Below are 20358 nucleotides of genomic sequence, written 5' to 3'. Positions count from 1 at the left end.
AATGTTCCCTTGTTAAAATAATTTCAACAAAAAACGTATATATCTCTCCAACTCTCTCTCAATCGATAGATAGATAGATAGGTAGATAGGAAGAGCTTGGAATGGTACATTGGGTCCTTTCAATCAAAAAGGCTGTTCAAGTAAATTCCCTTTAAATAATAACATCATGTCACACCAGAGGACATAATGTAGGATTAAGGGACAAAATCGAACTAATCAAAATCAAACATTTTTGTTTTTATTTTCATTAACTTCTGGCATTTAATTTATCTGTGAAAAGACTGCATATGATTATGGATGATAATTAGAAATTATTTATGTTTTTTTATAAATGTTCAAACTTCCCAAAACATGTTCTGGACAAGTGACACCAGAGGACATTCACTAGTTTGATTCAAATGTACAACAAATGTACAACAAATGTAATTATTCATTGTGTAAGTTCACATGATATCCACATACATATTAAAAGAGTTTTTCCATTTCTCACAATTTTAATGTTAATAATTGCTTTCCCATATATTTTTTTATTGCTTCTATGATGTAAAGTGATCTAGGATAATGTAGGGTGGTGTAGTACGATGTTGGATGATGTAGTGTATGTAGAATGATGTAGTGTATGTAGGATGATGTAGTTGTATGTAGTATGATGTCGGATGATGTAGGATGATGAGGTATGATGTAGGCTGATGTAGTGAATGTTGGATGATGTAGGATGATGTAGGATGATGTAATATGATGTAGTATGATGTAGAATGATGTAAGATGCAGGGCGGCACTCCATGCAGCTCCGATGTAAATCATTCACGTTTCATAATTCTCTTCCTAACAATACGGCATTTATTAATAATTTTCACTGACTGATTATGAAAAATAAATATTAATCCACTCATGGTGAGCTACAACACGGCCTTTGAGCGAACCCCCCAATCCCCACTCCCCCACCCCTGCTCACACTCGTCCTTGGTTTCTCATCAACACAAACTGCACATACTGATGAGACTGTCAGCAGGAAGGATCACTCTGCCGGTTGAGCCCCACCCACCCTTGATCTTTTATTTAATGTTTGATAAATGACAAAGTGACAGATGGTAAAACATGAAATGGCATCAAAGGAACCCCCGGCGAGCGAACAACAAATGATTTAAGCCTGGGATGTGTCACGTTTCAATAAATACAGATGAGAAGCTATTCAGCTATTTTTGTAATGACAACAGGAGTGAGTGACTTAAAAAATTATTACATTACACATGTAGAACACGCTACATGTGAAAATGTCTGCATGCGGACAGCAGTGACCTTCATGTGAAGTGCAATGTACCACAGCGATGCAAAGAGGTGGACCTGTCTCCAGATAGATGTACGAAGAATCTTTTTTTTTTTTCTCCAGCATTTTAAAATAAGAAAAGCTATAGTGACTCGATCATATAATATTACTTTTGTAATACAATCGCACCGAGTCCCCCCCCCCAGTAGCTATTGTAGCTTGGCGTCTACATTGGCAGAGGTCTCACTTCTGATAAGGACATTAATTTCCCTCTTAATAGCAGTCAGTTACGCTTACTCTCGAAAGAACTGGTTTCCAGGGCCACAAGCTCAACACACCTGGGCACCAGAGCACATACAGAGAGCAGAAGAGAAAAATTGTTTTATTCTTTGACTCTTTGAAATGTCATTTTGAATCACACTGGTAATATTGATGCCGTGGGGCCCGGCTGGCAGGCTGGGGCCTTTCTCTGTGGTGATTTCCATGTTTTCCCTCTGTCTAGTTGACTTTCCTTCACACATTAAAATAAATGCATGTTATGTGCACACTCCTGCCAGTGCCCTTGGACACTGGCCTCAGAAGTGGAATTGGCCCTGGACCGTGGCTTGCCGCAGGACTATGGCTGCACACTGCTCCTCATGGTTTAATAAGGGTTAAATTAATTATGGATAAATGAAGAGGACACATTTTGGGTACTGGAGTAATTTTTCATCTGTCAAATTTGTACTATAAACTACATCACTGCACTGACACAGCACTGCGCTCCAATCTAATATCTAATATCTATTTAAGAATGATGTAATCTTGTGTTATTAGTGACATGGTATTAGTGACACTAATGGTAAGGCCGATGGTATTAGACACACTGGAACGTGAACACTGCCTAGTTGATTTCATAGCATTCCTTAACCTCATTCAATTTACTGGACTTATTGTCCATCACATAATAATAATAATATAACATGCATGTTACATTAATCCCCCTATCCTAAATGAATTCATAATCCACTGGACCTTTCAAAGTTTGAATGAAGGATGTTTCCTTTACAAATCACTAAAGAAGCGTCGGACCCTCGTGCAGCGGAACCTTTTAAAAAACGCAGCGTCAGTTCCTGCACGGGATTCTATTTGTGCAACACCGTCTCACTTCCGGTGTACACAAACGCGATCCCAGCGAGCGTCGTGACGCTTCGTTCGCCGTGTTTATTGATGTGACGATACTAAACTAAAACACAATACGAAACATGATTCCTTACACCGTGAACATCAAACTGGCAGCCCGGACGTTAACCGGTACTCTGAATTTACAGAACAAAACCGCAGTGGACTGGTGAGTAGCGCGGCGTTTATCGTTAGCTTGACGGCTAGCGGGCTAATTGACGAACACCAGCCGACGTCGGGAAGGTCGTATCGCATGTTGTCACGTACGTTCATGTTGTCACGTACGTTCATGTTGTCACGTACGTTCATGTTGTCACGTACGTCAATGTTGTCACGTACGTTCATGTTGTCACGTACGTTCATGTTGTCACGTACGTTCATGTTGTCACGTACGTTCATGTTGTCACGTACGTCAATGTTGTCACGTACGTTCATGTTGTCACGTACGTCAATGTTGACACGTACGTTCATGTTGTCACGTACGTTCATGTTGTCACGTACGTTCATGTTGTCACGTACGTCAATGTTGTCACGTACGTTAATGTTGACACGTACGTTCATGTTGACACGTACGTTCATGTTGTCACGTCACGTACGTCCGTGTTGTCGCGTACGTCCGTGTTGTCGCGTACGTCCGTGTTGTCGCGTACGTCCGTGTTGACGCGTACGTCCGTGTTGACGCGTACGTCCGTGTTGACGCGTACGTCCGTGTTGACGCGTACGTCCGTGTTGTCGCGTACGTCCGTGTTGTCGCGTACGTCCGTGTTGTCGCGTACGTCCGTGTTGTCGCGTACGTCCGTGTTGTGGCGTACGTCCGTGTTGTCGCGTACGTCCGTGTTGTCGCGTACGTCCGTGTTGTGGCGTACGTCCGTGTTGTCGCGTACGTCCGTGTTGTCGCGTACGTCCGTGTTGTCGCGTACGTCCGTGTTGTCGCGTACGTCCGTGTTGTCGCGTACGTCCGTGTTGTCGCGTACGTCCGTGTTGTCGCGTACGTCCGTGTTGTCGCGTACGTCCGTGTTGTCGCGTACGTCCGTGTTGTGGCGTACGTCCGTGTTGTCGCGTACGTCCGTGTTGTCGCGTACGTCCGTGTTGTGGCGTACGTCCGTGTTGTCGCGTACGTCCGTGTTGTCGCGTACGTCCGTGTTGTCGCGTACGTCCGTGTTGTCGCGTACGTCCGTGTTGTGGCGTACGTCCGTGTTGTCGCGTACGTCCGTGTTGTCGCGTACGTCCGTGTTGTCGCGTACGTCCGTGTTGTGGCGTACGTTCGTGTTGTCGCGTACGTCCGTGTTGTCGCGTACGTCCGTGTTGTCGCGTACGTCCGTGTTGTCGCGTACGTCCGTGTTGTGGCGTACGTCCGTGTTGTGGCGTACGTCCGTGTTGACGCGTATGTCCGTGTTGTCGCGTACGTCCGTGTTGTCGCGTACGTCCGTGTTGACGCGTACGTCCGTGTTGTCGCGTACGTCCGTGTTGTCGCGTACGTTCGTGTTGTCGCGTACGTCCGTGTTGACGCGTACGTCCGTGTTGTCGCGTACGTCCGTGTTGTCGCGTACGTCCGTGTTGTCGCGTACGTCCGTGTTGACGCGTACGTCCGTGTTGACGCGTACGTCCGTGTTGACGCGTACGTCCGTGTTGACGCGTACGTCCGTGTTGACGCGTACGTCCGTGTTGTCGCGTACGTCCGTGTTGTCGCGTACGTCCGTGTTGTCGCGTACGTCCGTGTTGTCGCGTACGTCCGTGTTGTCGCGTACGTCCGTGTTGTGGCGTACGTCCGTGTTGTGGCGTACGTCCGTGTTGTCGCGTACGTCCGTGTTGTCGCGTACGTCCGTGTTGTCGCGTACGTCCGTGTTGTGGCGTACGTCCGTGTTGTCGCGTACGTCCGTGTTGTCGCGTACGTCCGTGTTGTCGCGTACGTCCGTGTTGTGGCGTACGTTCGTGTTGTCGCGTACGTCCGTGTTGTCGCGTACGTCCGTGTTGTCGCGTACGTCCGTGTTGTCGCGTACGTCCGTGTTTTGGCGTACGTCCGTGTTGTGGCGTACGTCCGTGTTGTCGCGTACGTCCGTGTTGTCGCGTACGTCCGTGTTGTCGCGTACGTCCGTGTTGTCGCGTACGTCCGTGTTGTGGCGTACGTTCGTGTTGTCGCGTACGTCCGTGTTGTCGCGTACGTCCGTGTTGTCGCGTACGTCCGTGTTGTCGCGTACGTCCGTGTTGTGGCGTACGTTCGTGTTGTCGCGTACGTCCGTGTTGACGCGTACGTCCGTGTTGTCGCGTACGTCCGTGTTGTCGCGTACGTCCGTGTTGTCGCGTACGTCCGTGTTGACGCGTACGTCCGTGTTGACGCGTACGTCCGTGTTGACGCGTACGTCCGTGTTGACGCGTACGTCCGTGTTGTCGCGTACGTCCGTGTTGTCGCGTACGTCCGTGTTGTCGCGTACGTCCGTGTTGTCGCGTACGTCCGTGTTGTCGCGTACGTCCGTGTTGTGGCGTACGTCCGTGTTGTGGCGTACGTCCGTGTTGTCGCGTACGTCCGTGTTGTGGCGTACGTCCGTGTTGTGGCGTACGTCCGTGTTGTCGCGTACGTCCGTGTTGTCGCGTACGTCCGTGTTGTCGCGTACGTCCGTGTTGTGGCGTACGTTCGTGTTGTCGCGTACGTCCGTGTTGTCGCGTACGTCCGTGTTGTCGCGTACGTCCGTGTTGTCGCGTACGTCCGTGTTTTGGCGTACGTCCGTGTTGTGGCGTACGTCCGTGTTGTCGCGTACGTCCGTGTTGTCGCGTACGTCCGTGTTGTCGCGTACGTCCGTGTTGTCGCGTACGTCCGTGTTGTGGCGTACGTCCGTGTTGTCGCGTACGTCCGTGTTGTCGCGTACGTCCGTGTTGTCGCGTACGTCCGTGTTGTCGCGTACGTCCGTGTTGACGCGTACGTCCGTGTTGACGCGTACGTCCGTGTTGACGCGTACGTCCGTGTTGACGCGTACGTCCGTGTTGACGCGTACGTCCGTGTTGACGCGTACGTCCGTGTTGTCGCGTACGTCCGTGTTGTCGCGTACGTCCGTGTTGACGCGCACGTCCGTGTTGTCGCGTACGTCCGTGTTGACGCGTACGTCCGTGTTGTCGCGTACGTCCGTGTTGACGCGCACGTCCGTGTTGTCGCGTACGTCCGTGTTGACGCGTACGTCCGTGTTGTCACGTACGTTAATGTTGTCACGTACGTTAATGTTGTCACGTATTAGTGAGTCACGTGTTGTCGCGGACGTTCGTGTTGCCACGGACGTTCTTGTTGTCACGTTGACATTCATGTCACTGTGCTTACACTGCTGCCTCTCAGAAACAAGGTCCTGGGTTTGATTCGCACCTGGGGCACTACTGGCACCGTGCTCCGGTGGTGTTCCTCCCCGCTAGGGGGCTTTATGTGTGGACTTGGCGTGTTCTCCCTGGGCTCACATGGGGTGTCCTCCATGTGACATCGTAAAGGGATCCCCACTGGAAAAATGCACAAGAGTATTGTCTGGAATTGGTCCCCGGCGCGTCCCTGTATGTTGCCCGCTGCTACTGGCTGCCTCCCGGAGGAGTCAATTTTCAAAAAACGAAACTTTGCATAAAATCACACCCCACAACCGATTACTTTGACTCCCAAAATGACACTTTTTACGCTGCCCAAATAACCCACATCAACCGTTAGTTCCATTAGCTTAAGTGTCATTTGGATCTGCTACTTAAGCCCCTTTCCCACTTGCACTGAAAGCTGTAAATCTACTAGTAGCTGTAAAACGACTACGGCAATGTTCCGTATTGCTGTCATGTGTGAAAGGGATCCGGTGTCGATGTTCAGACTTTTGTCTGAAAAGACTTTTGTTGACTTTTGTCTGAAAAGTGTATTTGTTTTCTCTGGAGAGACAGTGAACCTTTAATGGCGGATTGCTAGTTGCGCGTGGGCCAGTCAGTCAGTGTGCATGAAGTCCAGTAACAGAAGATTACAAAATGCACATGGATAAGATTTCAATGGAGAATTATAAATAAGGGGAATCATGAATATATTTTATATGTGTGAATCGACCGCATCCGGACGTGAACATGACTCTCCGTGTGCCCCGATCGCCGTGCCCCGTTCCTCCAAATACAACAACTAAAAACAGTGTGGGGACGGGGCACGGAGGAACGGGGCATGACTCGTAGACCCGTTTAGATTATTTTCCGCGCAGGCATGGAGAGGGGGTGATCGGGGAGAGAGTCACGGAGAAAGTGTCCCCATTGCACACGCTTTTGTTCTACTGTTTAATTATGCACTTGTTTCGTTCCATAAGCAGACATAAAATAAAATAACCTGCATCTAAGATTAAAAACATTTTTTGGTGCGCCCATCGAGGGCAGCCCATCACTGGCACGTGCATTGTCTGTGCCGTTAGAGCTGCAACTTAAACACCATCCATGCCACGTGCGCCACCACGTCCAAATCCTCCATCTGCTTCCTCTCTGTTGCACGCATACATTCATATACTGCACATCATGTCTGTGCTAGCTCTGTGATCGGGATATTAACAAATTTCGGCCTAGTAAAATGGGGAGTTTATTTTCTTTCGCTGCCTATGGTTCGACCGATCATGTTGTTCGGGGCGGGGATCCATTAGCACGTGTTACATGGAATGAGTCCTGGCCAGAAACAACCTATAGATAACATCCTGATTGAAATGTAAAATAACTCACCTCAACCTTTTAGAATTTGCTATTCTCAGTGATCAGCTCTAAAGGATTTGGCTCAAACAGTTGAAAGCGCGAGCCAATCGCCGTGGAACTGAAGAAAGCCGATCAGTTGGAGCGGTAGCTCTGCGGTGTCATAATATTAGAGATGGATGTTAAAACCACCAAGAAGGCTCATATGTGACTTGTGGCACTGAGTGTGCATTAAAAGTGCCAGTGGAAGGCTCTTACTGTATTGGTTGTGGTAGTTTAGGATTGAGCACTTATAAATGGTTCCTGTTAGTCGCTGGGCAGGCCACTATTCTGCGCAGCAACCCATTTTATATCTTTTATCTGTCCGAGAGAACGACACTATACCTTGCTTCCACATTGGAAGCAAGGTATTGCAATAGGAGGCACTCAAATGTTTTACAAAAAACTGATTCATTGTTGAAAAGCTCTGTGAAATGAATCTTTCGGGTGAAATTTCAAGATGAACCTAAAATGCACTATAATCTTTACAGGTGAACTTAATTTGACCTTCTCTAAACTTTTGAATGCACATGTCCAACTGTTCAATGTTTGATACCATGAATCACCAATACATTTCCTGGTTCAATTAGAATTGGTATTTAAACAGTCCTCTTCATCATGCTGTTCACATTTCGACATCATGAGACCAAGACGACACCTAACAACTGATCAACAGTACCTCACCGTTGTGAGGCTTCAAACAGGATGTTCTCAGAGGAAAGTGGCCACTGAGCTTAGAGCGTCACAGAGTGTCATCAGCAGGTTGCAACAGAGATACAGAGACTGGAAGAGTCACAGAAAGGCATAGAAGTGGACGTCCTTTGGCCACATCCTACACTGATGAGCGCTTCATTGTGAACAGTGCCCTGCGCAACCGAATGATGATGCCACTCAACTCCAGGCACATTTAAGGGAGGTGAGAGGCACCAAGTGTCACGTCAGACCATTCAAAACCGTTTACATCAGCGTGGTCTGCGTGCTAGACGACCTGCAAGGATACCTGACCACACCACCAGGCACAGGCATCGTCGTCTTGCACGGGCCAGGGAGTATTTAGGCCGAACGAGGGGCCAGTGGCCTCAGTGCTGTTCTCTGATGAAAGTCGATTCACATTGAGATGAAATGATGGCCGCCAACGATGTTGGAGATGTCAAGGAGAGCGCTTTGCATCAGCCACTGTTGGGCACACCTGCCCAACTGTGTTACAGTGTGGGCAGGTGTGTCCAGTCAATACAGAACTGCCCTACACTTTGTGAATGGTACAGTGACAAGCCCATACTACCTGAATAACATCATTCATCCAGTCATTGTGCCCCTGCATGAACAACACAGGCCTCATTTCATCTTCATGGAGGACAATGCTCCAGCTCATGGAGGTGGCGTCATTAGGGAACAGCTGCTGGAGACTGGGGCACCTCAAATGGAGTGGCCTGCACTTTCTCCAGACCTGAATCCCATAGAAAACCTATGGGATCAGCTGAGTGGCCGTGTAGAGGCTCGTAACTCTGTGCCCCAGAACCTCAATGACCTGAGGGCCCCCTTCAAGAAGAGTGGGGGGCCAGGCCTCAGCAGACAATAAGTCGACTTGTGAACAGCATGAGACGTGGTTGTCAAGCTGTAATTGATGCTCAAGGGCACATGACAAGTTATTGAGACATTGACATTTTTTGTTGTGGTAAACCCACCACTGTTGTTGGCTTTTGTTTCAATAAATAGTTTGAGATGAGGAAATCACCATTGCACGCTTCTACTTAAATGCCCTACTTTCATGATATAATGTCACTGTAGCGTGAACAAACAATTAGTTTGCTCACGCGTTCGTTTGTTGTTTCAATCAAACAATTGATTGAAACAAAAGCCAACAACAGTGGCAACAACTTCCATCCTGATATTTCACCCAAAAGCCGAATATCCTTAACCTTTTGTGAGTAGTGTTTGTGTGTTTGTGTGTGTGTGTGTGTGTGTGTGTGTGTGTGTGTGTGTGTGTGTGTGTGTGTGTGTGTGTGTGTGTGTGTGTGTGTGTGTGTGTGTGTGTGTGTGTGTGTATACCCTCAAAAATATCCTTTCAGCCATTGCTACGCTCACTTACACTCTGCATTATTGATGTTAGCTAGTAAGAAGGGCAAAGGGGCCCCCAGCGTATTCAGTGTTGAAACCCTTTGACGGAGAGAATCTCTGGATGCTTGCCATAGAGTTTCTAATATGTAGCATTCAATTACTAACGGAACCCACAATTTCTGGTCAGAGAAAGTTTGAGGTGGAAAGCGGGAAGGTTAACGGGCTGCAGGTAGTCTTTGAAGCTTTTGGCTTTTTCACTGAATGGCCCGGCCCCTGCTGACTGCTTTTTTTTTTTATCTCCCTCCCTCTAGGGGCTGGCAGGGGCTGATAGCTCAGGGATGTCACTCCAGCATCCTGATCATCGACCCAAAGACGTCCCAGACCATCCAGGTCCTGGAGAGACACAAAGCCAATGTGGTGAAGGTGAGTACTGGCGGATTCCTCTCCTGCACCTCCGCCCAGCAACAATGAACAATCTTTTCTTCAGTGTGATGATTTGAAATCCCGACCTTAGCTAAAAAGTTAAAATCAATCAATCTTAAAATCTGCCCAACGGGGAACACCGCAGCTAACTTGGTGAAAAATGTGACTATTGGCTTTCACATTAGTATACACTCGTATGTGTGTCACATACTACTACACACTACTTTGTCGCTTTTTTTGAGTGATTTTGTGACACAAAAGCGTGAACTGAACTGAATCACTTCCTGAAATGATCCGTTCATCAGTCAGTTCAGCTGAGCTCTCAGTCAGTTGAGAGCGAACATGATTCAGAATTGTGTTAACAGTGACTCTATTCCCCTTTTCACCCAAAAGATTTGAATCGTTCACAAACTTCACCACAGTATCACAGAGCCGGAAGGAGCTGTTTTCTCTCGAACATCGCACTTAAATGGCTTAAATAAAAATGGTGGATTGGATGGATAAAAGTTGTTTTCTTCTATTTATTCATTGCATGGAGGAAGCAGATGGAGGATTTGGACACGGTGGTCTCGTGTTTCACGATTGGTCTGTGATGGTTGTGGCTCCAGGTTGTTGCTTTTATAAATTCTTATATATAATTACAGGCATGAAATAATTTAATCACTCATTGAACTCACTTCTGTAACGTGGTTTTACGTTTGTGTTTTCTCTAAGCGTGTGGGGTTAATGGAATTTGCCCGTGTTTTGTCTATTTGCATGTCTTTTCTTAAGTTGCAGTGCATTGAGCGCTCAGGGCCACCGTAGAATTTTGAGCTTGTATCGACATCAGTGTTGTGTGACCTCAAAAAGTGGCAGCATCCAGCAGACTGATTGATCTTTGCTTTGGCAAAGTCAAACGGGAAAACGTGGATAAAGGTTGCCTCAGCTCCGATGGAGACTCCTGCCCCCCCCGCGTGCGTGCCTGCGTGTGTTCTTGTTGCCCTGTTTACGGCAAGGTGAGTCGTAGACAATAAGCTCCACGGCGATTATCAGCACCAGGCTCAATTCAACAACTTCATTCCTAACTGCCGAGTGCACTTTAATCTTGTGAGGCACCACAGCGGTGCCGCCAGCTCATCCCTCACTACCCACATCCACACAAAGAGACGGTACCGTGGGGTAATGGGAACATGCTTATCGGCCGGTGGTGTGGGGGGGGTTGTTGGTGGTTAAAAATAGTTGAACCACCGAATTTGTCCACTTATTGGTTAATGTTTCCAATTTTCGATATCGATGTCGCGGTTCCAAGAGGATTTGAATGGAAGGTGTGCAGTCCCCTCTTCTTTCTGTATCACTCTATCCAAGTCATTGGGCCTCCATTACTAATGTGCGCGGAGAAAGGTTGTTACTTTTCTGCGCAGAAAAGGTGGGTTCACGCCAGATTCAAGACACCTGCGTACTGACCAGATTTGTTCATCAACATATGCACACTCATCAGTGTGCATATGTTGATGAATCAAAATCATTCTAAAATGACAGGCACGTGCCCGCAACCTCTAATTAGCATTATACCACATCCCGATGTCTCAATATTAGGTACTTCCTGCTCCAAGCTCAGAGATAGAGAGGACTTGATAAAATGAACCATGGCCCCTAAATGGGTGTAAATCTACTGTTACAATAGAAGTTCCTGTGATCCCAGCCGTGCCATGGACCCCTCTCCACACGGCTGTCTGGTGCTCGTTGTTATAAGGCAGTGTTTCTCAAAACTTGTTTTAGTAGTGTACGCGAGATCTTTTTACAGTTGAGTAAGCCCTTCACTGGCACTGGGAGAAAAAAAATTAACATAAATTACACTGCGTTCCAAATTATTATGCAAATTATATTTTTCTATGATTTTCCTAAATAGTCGATGCAAATGACAGTCAGGATAATTTTAAAGTCATCAACCATTAGGCTATATTTCGAATGTTATTGAACAAACCTCCCAATGATAACAGTATTTATTTCAAAAATAAAAAACTCAATGCACTGTTCCAAATTATTATGCACAACATAGTTTCAAAACATTTTATAGGTTGTAAAGAAGTGAAAATGGTCATTTGTTGAATGTGCAGCATTAGCAGGTCATATTTACTGGAATCAAAAGCTATTTCAATCAAAAACATCTTAACAGGACAAGTTCCATGTGAACATAGGAGCCTTCTTTGATATCACCTTCACTATTCTTGCCTCCATTGAACTTGTGAGTTTTTGGAGAGATTCTGCTTGAATTTCTTTGCAGGACGTCAGAACAGCCTCCTAGAGCTGCTGTTTGATGCCAACTGCCTCCACCCTCATAGATCTTTTGCTTGAGGATGCTCCAAAGGTTCTCAATAGGGTGGAGGTCAGGGGAGGATGGGGGCCACACCATGAGTTTCTCTCCTTTTATGCCCATAGCAGCCAATGACACAGAGGTATTCTTTGCAGCATGAGATGGTGCATTGTCAGGCAGGAAGATGATTTTGCTACGTAAGGCACGGTTCTTCTTTTTGTACCATGGAAGAAAGTGCTCAGTCACAAACTATATACATTGCCGAGGTAGTTTTCACACCTTCAGGGGCCCTAAAGGGGCCTACCAGCTCTCTCCCCATGATTCCGGCCCAAAACATGACTCCGCCACCTCCTTGCTGACGTAGCAGCCTTGTTGGGACATGGTGGCCATCCACCAACCATCCACTACTCCATCCATCTGGACCATCCAGGGTTTGCATTGCTTAGGGGGGGGGCAATGGTAGGTTTACGCACAACTGCAAGACTCTGCAGGATCCTACACCTTGAGGTTGGTGGGACTCCAGAGGCACCAGCAGCTTCAAATACCTGTTTGCTGCTTTGTAACGGCATTTTAGCAGCTGCTCTCTTCATCCCATGAATCTGTCTGGCAGAAACCTTCCTCATTATCCTTATCTGCACCAACCCGTCTGTGCTCTGAATCAGCCACAAATCCCTTCGCAGTACGATGATCACGCTTAAGGTTTCGTGAAATATCTAATGTTTTCAAACCTTCACCGAGGCATTACACTATTTGAGTCTTTTCGGCAGCAGAGAGATCCTTTTTCTTTCCCATGTTGCTTGAAACCTGTGGCTGCTTAATAATGTGGAACATCCTTCTTAAGCAGTTTTCCTTGAATTGGGCTCACCTGGCAAACTTATTGTCACAGGTGTCTGAGATTGATTTCAGTGATGCAAAGAGCCCTGAAACACCATCCATGAGTTGAATTGAAAAACAAAAAATGTAATGTCTATGTCGCTTAAATCCAATTTGCATAATAATTTGGAACGCGGTATATGTACTGTAAATGTGTTTTTTTAACAATGTATATAATCAATATTTCATGTGTATATATATATATCTTTTCGAAGTGCCCCTGGGTGCACATGTACTTCCATTTGAGAAACTGCTTTAAGGGGATTATATTTTTTATATATTCTCATTTAATTAATATTTATGTCTATATACGGATGCCACACCTCATAGACGCTTGTAGGCAAGAAAATAAACATAACCAATGAAGAAAAATTATATGCATAATTAGTATTGTAGTATAATTTGTTTAATATATTTTTTATTTTGAATTGTATTATGTTAAATATTTACCTTTTTTTACTAATTGTGGTTCTAATATGCCAATTACAATTATACCCCTTTCCCACTGCACCAAAAACCTGTGAACCTGGGTCGATCCAGGTGTAGACCCAATTTTGGACCCTTTACCTGCACGATGCGAAGTGCATTGAAGTTCCGGACACTGGCGCGTAAATAGACAGGAATATCTGCGTATCATTCCATCATTTCATATCCCATTTAGAATCCAAAGCAGAAGTTTTGGGGTTTTTTTCCGCACGAGGGACCATGAAATTTTGTGAGTGTGGGGATCGCACCGTGGGGAGCAGAGTGAAGAAACCCCACGCTGCCTGACGGTCCTTGCTCCCCGCCGCCGTATATTTTATTTTATTTATTTTTTTTAATTTTTGCATTGCAGGTTGAGAACTTGAACTCCTCTTGCAGACTAACTCTGTCCTGAATGCAATGGCGTATAAATACTCTGTGTTGTATGCTCAGCATGCTGACAGCACAGGTTAAAAAATAAATAAAAATAAATAAAGAATTGAGTATCTGTGCGTGGGTGCGCACCGACAATGTTGGCTTGTTCATGAACGATCCGATTCTTTTGAACAACTCAAAATACTTTTTTTTCCAAGTTTGTTTAAGTTGCTGTCTCCTCTACTGTTTTGTTCCTAATCACACTGGAACCATGACATGCCCCTTTTCTAATGCGTTCGTTGGGGCTAAACTTTGGTGCGAAAACGGTATTTGATTTCGGCTATATGATTTTCAAGGACTAAATAATTTTTTGCGTCTGAGTGTTCTAAGCCTGTTCTGAATTTGTTTCTAAAGTAAGAACAAATCCAAGTAAGAATGAATTCATGCATCCCATATTTGGTTAGATCATTACTTTTTACGACTTTTGACGTTTTGTTTTTTTGTGACCATAGTAAAGCAATGTCCACATTCTACGCAAAAAATACCAAATCAAGCTCCTTCCCAACTCCCAGCCGAGCATTCCTTCGGATTTTTGAGCATATTGCGGGAGTTTGCTGAGCTCAACGTTTCGTTGTGTTTTTAAACATTACATTTCTCTGAAGCTCATTAGGAAGGCCCAAATGTTTGTGAATGTGACTTGTTTTAAATGTGAAATGTGTAGATCTTCTACTATGACATTGGCTTTCCCAATAAAGAATAATTGTCTTGGAAGAAGGAAGGTTTTGTTGCAAATTATTATTGTTATTTTTTTCCCAGTGTCCGCAGAGAGAGTGCAGGAACTGAACCCTGGGGAGTGTTTGTGTGTTCACACATCCTCAGTCCCTGGGTTTATTTGTGTATGTGTGTGTTTTCTAGGTAAAATGGTCCAGGGAGAACTACCACCACAGTCTGAGCTCCCCTTACTCCCTGCGGCTGGCGTCAGGAGACGCCTCGGGGAAGATCATAGTTTGGGACGTGGTCAGTGGCACCGCCCACTGTGAGATCCAGGAGCATTCCAAACCGATCCAGGGTAAGGGCCTCCAGACCCCCTCCACTCCTCCTCCTCCTCCCCCCTGTGCTGTCAATCAAAGGAAGGCCACAAGTCCACTTCCAAAATTTAGGGGTGGTTTCACATACAGGGTTTAATTAAAATCAGGGCTAAGCTAATCCTACTTCAATTAATCCAGAGTTTAAAAATGCCTTTCGGTGATCTTGCTTAATTTAACACTTATCAGTTGTAGACTAGGAAGTGCTTGACTAAGGTAATTCAGGACAAGTCAGCTACTGTCAGAGGGTTTCTCCCGTCTATAAACACTCCTCTGTCTGGTCTCTGGGCTGCTCTTAGTCCAGATAATCTATTTTCTCTATTGCCGAGGTCACTCTAGAGACCCCACATCCATCTAACTGTAAAGGTGTGTGTGTCTGTGTGTGTGTGCGTGTGCGTGTGTGCATGCGCACACACGCGCGCTATTCATCCCTGTGTGTGTTTGCCATTCATCGATTCTACTACCCGACCCTTGGCATGTGGATTGATGGGGACCCAAGGATGCGCGGTGTTGAATTTGTTGCAATTTGAACATGCGTTTTATCCCGTGAGAATGAGAATTTCACCGCGACTTTCACAAACCATGTTTTGAACGGGAACTGCAGTAGTTAAATCTGCCTCTGGCCAGGTTTAATTTAAGCCTTTACTTTGACCCAGATTATCTCAAGCCGTCCTTCTGGAAATCAGATTTATTTTGAACCAAGACTAGGGCAAGTCTGAGACTATTTTTAAACCATGACTGAGAAAGGCCATTTCAGTTAGTCGAGATTAAAAGTGTTATTTCGTCTCAGATAAGGGCTTATCTGTATCCGAGAAACTGCCCCGTTAATTACATTTCCAACATTTAACCATTGAAAACACTGATAAAATATACCTGCAATATTGTGGCAACAGTGGCTGAAACGAGCCCTCTTTAGGAGGTTTGTGTGATGAAGTTTAAATTCTGTTTTATTAGCATGGGAAAAGTATATGAAACCTAATGAAGGACAAATGCGTTCAGTTCATAAAAAATCTCTAAAATAGCCCTGATCGAAATGATAATTATTAATTTTAACAAAAATAACCATAATAAAAAAACAGCCCTGGATCTGGTATTTTTATTTCATATGTGTTTTTATTTTACTCAATTTCCTTATTGAACGAAACAAAAAACGCACCATGCTCTTAACACCCCCCACCCCCGAACATCTTTTCTGGGGGAAACCCTGCGCTCTCTCTCCCCCTTTGCCCCGTTGAGTTGCTCATCCTCCACATGCACTGTCTCTCTCTCCTTCCCTCTCTGCCGTCTCTCAGACTTGGAGTGGCTGTGGAATCAGGATGCGTCTCGTGACCTCCTGCTCGCCGTCCACCCTCCCAACTACATCGTGCTGTGGAACGGAGACACGGGAACCAAGCTGTGGAAGAAGAGCTACGCCGAGAACATCCTCTCCTTCTCCTTTGACCCCTTTGACCCCTCCAACATGGCGCGTAGGTGCACTTTTTAAGTGTCTGGTTCAGTTGTTTTTACAGCCCAGGCCCTGTTACAAATGTTGCTTAGCGTCAGCTTGAGTCAGATCTTATTTTCTTTCTGACAGCTGGAATATTTCGAATTGGAATCATTTCATTCTCCGCAGTGTCTGAACCAAGGCTTTGGCACATTGAGATATGATAAAGCCGCGGCTGGAAATAACTTTACCAAATACTTATTTTAGCTGCAAACCCAAGAAATGCATCGCAAAATATGTTTCAATTTCAATCATTCTCAGGAATAAATGTTGCATTATTTAAAGAAATAGATTCATTGATGAATGAAAGGGTACAAATACTTTCAGCAACCACTTTACTAAATTTGACTGTAATAAATCTGGAGTCTTTGGTGAGGGTTAGATAGAAAAAAAGGATATTACAGTGATTTCATATAATACATATGATAATAATAATAAATAAATAAATAAAAAGTGATATCTCCATAGAAAGTCTTGGACAAATGACATCACTGCAGTGTAAATGAGCTAATGCAGTTTTCCCCATGTTTGTCCACACTCGCTACACATCCTTCATGTTCCTAAACCCCGCCACTGTGTCTGCAAACAAGGCACTGACCATGTCAATTTTTGGATGTACTGCTTCACCAATGTACCTAAATGAAACGGACAAATATTCAAGTGGAAATCCAACCGTACTCTTCTGTTTGGCGGAGTACAGTGCAAGTCCCCAAATTCTATTCTTAACTTCTTTCAACATTCGGGTTTCCCCTCTTCTTCCTTTTTTTTTTTTTTTTAACCTGTGCTGTCAGCATGCTGGACATACAACACAAGAGTATTTGTGTGCCATTGCATTCAGGACAGAGTTAGTCTGCAAGTGGAGTTCAAGTTCTCGACCTGCAATGACACTCTATTAATTCTTAAATCACCAAGAACTGCTGCAATAACTCTGTCCTGTGGACGACCTGTAGGATGACAAGAGCACAGTTTTTGGTTATGGAGAACAACCACCAACCCCCCTCTTTGGAGAAGTATTTATCATGTTTGGGTCTATAAACAACTGATCACTACTTCAAGAGGGGGAGAATCACCACGGTGAGACAAGTAAACATAGAAACAAACAACATTTACACAAAAACATGAACACTGGACGACAACAGGTATGGAAAAACAGTGAATTAGGTCCAGGAAAACTGGAACTACAACTGGTCACGTGGCCTCTTCCTGTCAAAGTTATGGCAGCAAACGAGGGAGGAAAGGAGAGGAATGCAACCAGGAGGGTGCTGGGGTGCACTTGAAGCTTATTTTTAAAAAGGGGGACTGCACACAAAAGCAACAACAACAAAAATAAGTGCTGGCAGGGAAATAGAAAGAATATCGTGATCCCATCAAACAGCTGTCTGAAGAATACTAAAACAGCTATAAGGCTCCATCCCCGAAGGAGGAGTAGAAAAATAAATTGCTGGATTTAGCAGGGACGAAGGGAAGAGGAGCGGAACAATCATCTGCCACTCAGAGTGGAGTCGGCCATTGTTGTAGGTGAATTCATGCGGGAATGCACCTATGACCTTGTTTTCAATGTAGGAAAACAAACCCCCTGTATCAGATCTGGCTTTATTAAAGGATTTAAAGAAACCTTTTAAAGGCTGCTGCTGCATTTGTGTGTGTGTGTGTGTGTGTGTGTGTGTGTGTGTGTGTGTGTGTGTGTGTGTGTGTGTGTGTGTGTGTGTGTGTGTGTGTGTGTGTGTGTGTGTGTGTGTGTGTGTGTGTGTGTGTGTGTGAGATGTCCACCAGTGAGTGTACTTGACTTATCCCCATCGGTAGTGGTGTAGAAGGTCGGTATTATGTCGCGGCGCCCCCATGGCCCCAGGACCCCCATGCCCACCTACGCCCCGCACAAGGGGGAGGCCCGCCCCACCGCAGCCGACCAGACGTCCCTCTTCTTCAATACGGCGGCCAAATTCTCCTTTACTTGACAGTATGCCCCCTTCTGATGGATCGTTTAAAAAAAAAAAAATAAAAAAATGTATTCCACTTTTATTCCACTCACTTGAGGTGATGGGATTTTTCTAAACCATGGGTGCTGTTCTTTTTTGTGAATGTTCACCCACTAGTACCCAACTAGCTTCACTTCGTTTATTAAATTCACCGCAGCATTCTGGTGCATGTCGACCTGTGGTTCAAAAAAATATCCATTTAAGAAGCGTTCTAGCTTTTGTTGGCATCTCGACAGTGACACATGAAAATAAATGTTTTCATAAAACGTTTTCGACACTCTGACTGGGTCGCGTGTGACTTTTTATTTCTCTCTCTCTTTTTGTGGCAGTTCTGACTAGCGAGGGGATAGTCTTCATTACAGACTTCTCCCCCTCCAAGCCCCCCGGCAGCGGCGGTAAAAAAGTCTACATCGCCAGCCCCCATGCAAGCCCCGCCCACACCAAGCCGGCACCCACCACTGCACCCGTCCCGACGGGGGCCAAGAAAGCCCTCAACAAGGTCAAAGTGCTCATTACCAACGAGAAGCCCACGTAAGAGCCAGAGACCCCCTTGACCTCACACTGTTAGGACAGTTTTTATTTGAGGCCGTCAGACTGTTACTTTTGTGGCCATTCATGGCAAACTTGGCGGTGGAAAGTAACAAAGCACAGGTACTTAAGTACATTTTCCAGCTATGTGTACTTAAGTATAGTATTTAGTTTTTTAAGACTTTGGACTTTTACTCCGCTACGTTTCAGAGCAAATATCTATGCCCTTACTCTACAACATTTGAAACACACAGTAATAAAGTTGTTACTTTATTTTTTTATTTTTTTTATCTGGATCTATATTTATATACATTTATATATTTATATATATATATATATTTGGTTTTGAAAATATGGATTATATATGCATGTACATTAATTAAATCAGTATCAGATATTTATATCTATCAAATGCAAGACAAATCTATGCTGACACTCATCTTCAGAAAAAAATGAACAGTAGCATGTAATGCCATATTATAGAATGAATATATACTTTTACTTCATATACATTTAACAGCTAGTACTTATCTACTTTTACTGAAGGAGAAATGTCAACGTGGTATTTCACCTTTAAGAGAGTAATTTTGTGTGTGCTTATTTGTACTCACTGTACTTATCTGTACTATACTTACTCATAATCTGTATTTCAAAACAGGGAATGTTAACGGAGCGCTAAACTTTTGAATTAAGCTTATTTCATATTTGATCAAATTTTATTGCATGTTTGATTTAATTTTATTGCATATTCGATTTAATTTTATTGCATGTTTGATTTAATTTTATTGCATGTCTAATTTAATTTTATTGCATGTTTGATTTAATTTTATTGCTTACATTCATGACAGTGACACCTCAGTGCGTTTAAAGACAGCCTCAATCATTGCGATCGTTGTTAAGAATCAGTCCTATGGAATGATTGGTTCTCCAGTAACTGGAGCTGAGTGGCACAGCAGTGTCCTGTAGAACAACGCTCTGTCTCTGCCAAACCTGGTGCTGCACATTACTTAATACATTCTTTCTTGGCGCAAATGGCTAGTTTCAGGTTTTTAGATTGTATCTTCCATTTTTTGTTACACTAAAACGCCCGAGAATAGTTAAAGCAAGTTATCCTTTGTCCGTCTCGTGAAATAACGTTGCGGGTGCTAGCTCTGCTGCCCGTCCAGGACTCATGTTGATGCTGTTGTTGTAAAGGGTTCAAGTCAAAGTTATTTTTGCACAAATTGTCTCGCATATTTTATGTTTGAATCTGACCAAAACACAGTCAAGTGTTTGTAGCAAATGGGAAAGCCTTAGCGATAGATTGATTTTATTGATGGATTTGCTGTTTTCTCAAAGCGTTGCCGTCTCGCAACATTTCGATGAGTGAAGATTAGTGGCCACTCGCATAATTCCGTGAATCAATGCCTGAAATTGCTCAAGGTCATTCCGTTATGGAAAAGGATTGGCTAGATGTCCTGCTAGACTACTCTTTAACTTGGTTTTCACTGTCAGCCGGGCTTATGTTATACTGTAAGCGCACGGCCCCATCTCTGTCCACCCGCTGAAATTAGAAATGACCCGCTGAGATTAACAACAATATTCTATATATTTGATTACGCGCGCTCTCGCTTTTCCCTACTGGAGGCTAAGATGCCCTCTCTTTCCTCAAACTTTCTCAGGTTACTGTA

The 20358-nt window shown here is 44.8% G+C and overlaps 1 protein-coding gene across 2 annotated transcripts in view; it reads left to right on the top strand.

Moving 5' to 3' along the window:
- Positions 1–2468: 2468 nt before the first annotated feature.
- Positions 2469–20358, top strand: part of wdr11 (WD repeat domain 11) — an 82040-nt gene continuing 64150 nt past the window's right edge. For both annotated transcript variants that reach the window (XM_080017133.1, XM_080017132.1), the window contains exons 1-5: positions 2469–2597; positions 9502–9613; positions 14532–14685; positions 15994–16167; positions 18490–18691. In XM_080017133.1, coding sequence (XP_079873259.1) covers positions 2512–2597; positions 9502–9613; positions 14532–14685; positions 15994–16167; positions 18490–18691 — 728 coding nt within the window. In that variant the 5' untranslated portion in view covers positions 2469–2511. The remainder of the gene's footprint in view (positions 2598–9501; positions 9614–14531; positions 14686–15993; positions 16168–18489; positions 18692–20358) is intronic.

The sequence above is a fragment of the Zeus faber genome (genome assembly GCF_960531495.2).
Source record: "Zeus faber genome assembly, chromosome: 16".
Lineage (NCBI taxonomy): Eukaryota > Metazoa > Chordata > Actinopteri > Zeiformes > Zeidae > Zeus > Zeus faber.
Note: the sequence above shows the minus strand (reverse complement) of the source record. Positions and strands in the feature narration are given on the sequence as shown.